General features: G+C 38.6%; 1 protein-coding gene across 1 annotated transcript; it reads left to right on the top strand.

Moving 5' to 3' along the window:
* The first annotated feature begins 204 nt into the window (after positions 1-204).
* LOC125120705 (olfactory receptor 140-like) lies at positions 205-1,148 on the top strand. The gene is given in 2 exon segments (XM_047769166.1): positions 205-379; positions 382-1,148. Coding segments are annotated over 2 exon segments (942 nt in total).
* The last annotated feature ends 3,440 nt before the right edge of the window (positions 1,149-4,588 follow it).

The raw sequence follows: 4,588 nt of genomic DNA on the forward strand, positions 1-4,588 counted from the left end.
GTCTGAAGATGTATAAGTCATCATGGAGAAATCAAGAAACAATTAAAACAAGAACTGGGACAAGATGGCCAACCACATGCTTCTGACTGACAGTGACTCTTTTATTTCTCAAAAATTGAGACTATGATTATTTCCTGATTAATAGGTTTCATTCTTTATTTTTGTGTAGATAATTCAGGTCTCAGGAAGGTGCTCCTTTGCTGAATGGATCTCCCCATGCCTCCCAACAATGTGACTGAATTCGTTCTCTTAGGACTCACACAGAATCCACACTTGAGTAAAATACTCTACATGGTCTTTTTGTTCATATACCTTGCTACCCTACTGTCAAATCTGTTCATTGTCATTATCATTTCCCTCAGCCCCACACTTTCAACTCCATGTACTTCTTTCTCGCTCACTTGTCCTTCATAGATGCCTCCTTATCCTCTGTCACTACCCCCAAAGTTACCATTGACCTGCTCTATCAAAGGACAACCATCTCCTGGGGTGGCTGCCTGACTCAGCTGTTTTTAGAACACTTCCTGGGAGGATCAGAAATCATCGTTCTCATTGCCATGTCTTGCGACCGCTATGTGGCTATCTGCAAGCCTCTGCGCTACACAACCATCATGCGACATGGGTTCTGCCAGCTCCTGGTGGGGATGGCCTGGGTTGGAGGGATACTCCATGCCATTGTGCAGATTCACTTAGTCCTTGACTTGCCCTTCTGTGGTCCCAAAGTCATTGACCATGTCATGTGTGATTTCTTCTCACTGTTGGAACTTGCCTGCACTGACACCTACTGGCGTGGAATAGTGGTATCAGCTAACAGTGGGGGCATGTGCTTGGTCTTTTTTTTCATGCTAATCATCTCCTACATGGTCATTCTGAACTCTCTGAAATCCCATGGCTCCGAAGGAAGACACAAAGCCCTCTCTACCTGTGGCTCCCACTTTACAGTAATGGTACTCTTTTTCATCCCTTGTATATTCAGCTATGTACGTCCCGTGGCTACATATCCTGTGGACAAGTTGGTGAGTTTGTTCTATGGAAGCTTCACTCCCATGTTAAATCCTATCATTTATACAGTGGGAAACACAGAGGTGAAAAATGCCATGAAGATTCTGTTGAAGAGGAGAGTAACTTGGGTTGTGCATGATGCCTAGAAATTGATAAAATGCACAGGGAGTTGCAAATTGTAAAGGAAAACTGAGAAATCTTGTAGATTATTGACAAAAAAAAGGCCAATTCTAATAAGTGTTGATTATTTAAATGTCTAGGCCTTTATTAGGCATTTTGATAACATTTGATATCTTCAGCAAGCCTTTAATGTTCATGTTCATCACTTCAGAATTGACAATGGGAAAAAAACCTATACAGCCCTCGTTTAATGAGTAGAGAGTATGTTTGACTTCAGAGTCTTACATGACTTTACTAAATTCTTTACTTGTGTTACTCAGATGGAATTGGCTTTTCCAGAGCACCTTGGTCTCAGAACTTCTTCCATTTTTGCTATGCCTGTATTAAAGCAAAGAAGGGATAGCTGTTCTCGGTAGCTGCCTAGGAAAGGAACAGTTGCAAGAAGGAATCATAGCAGATTTTTTCTAAAGTGATTTTACAAAAAGCAAAAACAGAGTCCTTCATGAAAGAATAATTCATAATCCATTTGTATACTTAGCATAAAATATAAGCCATAAAATTTAAAAATTCCTCTAAATTTGCTCTATATACCTACATATCCTATAGCTCACAACTTTGAATATAAAATAAATGTTTTCATTTTCCATACCATGACATGAGTCATTTGAAACAAGATTATGTATCTTTTATCAAAGTTGAACATTAAAGACATATAAGTAGGATCTAAAGCGATTGCTCTTTATGTCTGATACATATATTTACATTAAATTAATACTGTATTGACTATCAGGCATAATCCCATCACTTGATTTACCATATGAAAACCTGTAGTTCCATTGCAAGTATTTCCATTTTACAAAAAAGCAAAGTAAAGCCTAATGTGTTTTACTAATTTGCTTCCCTTTCGCATTACCCATGCTTCCTCCATAAGTTATGCTAGGGAATGTACACTGGAATGCAGCTTCCTTTCAAAGCTTTAGCCATAAACTTATAATCCAAGTCTTTAAAACTCAAACCTAGGAGTTCCCCATTGTGGTGCAGCGGAAATGAATCTGACTAGGAACAATGAGGTCATGGGTTCTATCCCTGGCCTCGCTCAGTGGGTTAAAAAACTGGCATGGCTGTGAACTCTGGTGTAGGTTGCAGATGCAGCTCGGATCTGCCATTGCTGTGGCTGTGTCATAGGCCAGCGGCAACAGCTCCAATCAGACCCTTTGCCTGGGAACCTCCATATACCATGGGTATGGCCCTAGAAAGACAAAAACAAAACAAACAAACAACAACAACAAAAAAAAACCCTCAAACCTACTTTCTTTCCAATGAAGTGTGGTTATCTGTTAAGTCTATAAACAGCAAAGCCATCTGCAGTCATAATAATTAATTCACTTTGAACTTCAAGGAGGTATCATCCATAAGATGTAGACTTTCTCACATGTAGTGATATATTTCATCACTGTAGTTATTTTCTCTCTTTGAACATTCAAGCTATGCCATTTCACTTTCACAAAAGACCAGCACTGAATGGTAACAGGTTTCTTTGTGTGTGGTGCAAAAGCAAATATCCCCTCCAGATTTCTTTCACATAAGTGAAAAAATGCACTAACACTGACCTTCATAAAATCAAGATGGCTGAGTTGAGAATTCAGAAGTGGAAGATACTTGCAATGTGCTTCTCACTATCTGGAGAATACCCAGGAAATTACATATTATTACATCTCTGTTCATCCAAGCCTCTCTGCCTCCAGCACTCAAATTCACCTTGCTTCTCACAAAATCACTTTCTCCAAGTCGGTGGTTAATCTGAGCTCTTTCTTCCATCATCTGACCACATTTTAATGCCCCAGAATGGTACTGGGGAGAATGTTTACTAAGTTGTGCATGGCGTTCTCCAAGGAGGCAAGAATATACAATAGAGAAAAGAGAGTCTCTTCAACAAGTAGTGCTAGTATCAACCAAAAAATTGTATGACCTAAACTTTGAGAGTTATGCTTTATTTGGTGGATATTCTGAGAACTCAAGCATGTGGGAGTGCATCTCAGATAATGCAGAGCAACTCTGATGAAGAGGCAAGGGGAGGAGCCAGGACATATGGGAGGTTTTGCAACAAAAGATCAGGAAGTCAGGACACCAACATTACTATTAAGAAAGGAAAACATAAATCAAGTTAAGAACTTAGAGCTTTTCCATGTATAGGAAGATATAGGCTATGGTCTCCCTGAGATCATTTCTTGGATAGGCACCTCAGCTCTCTGGGTCAGTGTCCTGTGCTTTCTCATCCTCAGTCTCCTCAGGGGGCACTCTCTTGGATCTCTGCAGCAAGTGGCTGCTAAATGGCTGGTACAACTTGTTTCCATCCTGAGTTCCCTCAAGGCTTACCTTCAAAGTGGCTGTAATGTGGTGGCTTGATGGCTGCCACATCCTTTGTTTACTCACATGGCCTGCAACATTTTCATTCACAATCCCTCCCTTTGCTCCAAAAAAAATCAACCAATATCTGAACAATTTATGTCCTATGTCCCTAGGAATTTCATCCCAGATCAGGTGAGATATATACTGTTGATGTGCCACTCCTGGTGATAATTTATGGATTAGGCCCCATTGAGAAGTTAAAATTCTCAGGAACATCTGTCTTACCACACTAATATGATCCAGGGAATATTTTCCTTTCTTATTCCCCCTCATAGCTAGAATCACACTATTAGAATTATTCTATGTCATAAATATGGTCTATTTATTCGTGATGTTCAGACATGTTCAGTTTTATTGGGGTCTTGGATATACATTGGTTTATGTAAAAGAAAAGATCTTATAAAACAGATAGGGTATATGTCACACAGCTGCTAACATTGCAATGTCATAGCACATAGCAACAGGGAGATACAAAGCAAAACAATTTGAAAACAATAGAATTAAAAATGTACTGAATTTTAATCTTGTTTCAAGAAACCAACAAATCCACAGGAGACCTAACATTCTAGAATGATTAGCTAGAGTGAATAGGATGGTTCATCTTTGTTCACATAGGTATAATTTATCAGTCTGTTGGGGGGCATAGCACAAAAAGAAACCTTTCCTGGAAAACAAAGATCAAAGTCCAGTGTATTTCCAAAAATATTGTAAAGTTATAAATGATGTTTATGACTTCCTTCAGTCCCCTGTATTTAAGGAATGTTGATCTGGATGAACTCTTCAGGTTTTCCATTAGAGTTACTCAGTTGTGATGTTCTCTAAACAAAGGCCACCAGAACCTTGAATTTGTCAAAATGTTCCTTTTATGAATTTTCTTATAGATCTTCATTTTAAGAAAGATTTAATGTAAAGATCACCCATAAAGGACAAAACATAAAATGGCATTGTTAAATATTTGAATACAACATAATTGGCAAGATAAAAGGAGATTTCTGTGATATACAACATTGTAAGAGAGTAACAAGTATTATAACTTGTCAGGGCATGTCAAATTTTA

The sequence above is a fragment of the Phacochoerus africanus genome, chromosome 2 (genome assembly GCF_016906955.1).
Source record: "Phacochoerus africanus isolate WHEZ1 chromosome 2, ROS_Pafr_v1, whole genome shotgun sequence".
NCBI lineage: Eukaryota > Metazoa > Chordata > Mammalia > Artiodactyla > Suidae > Phacochoerus > Phacochoerus africanus.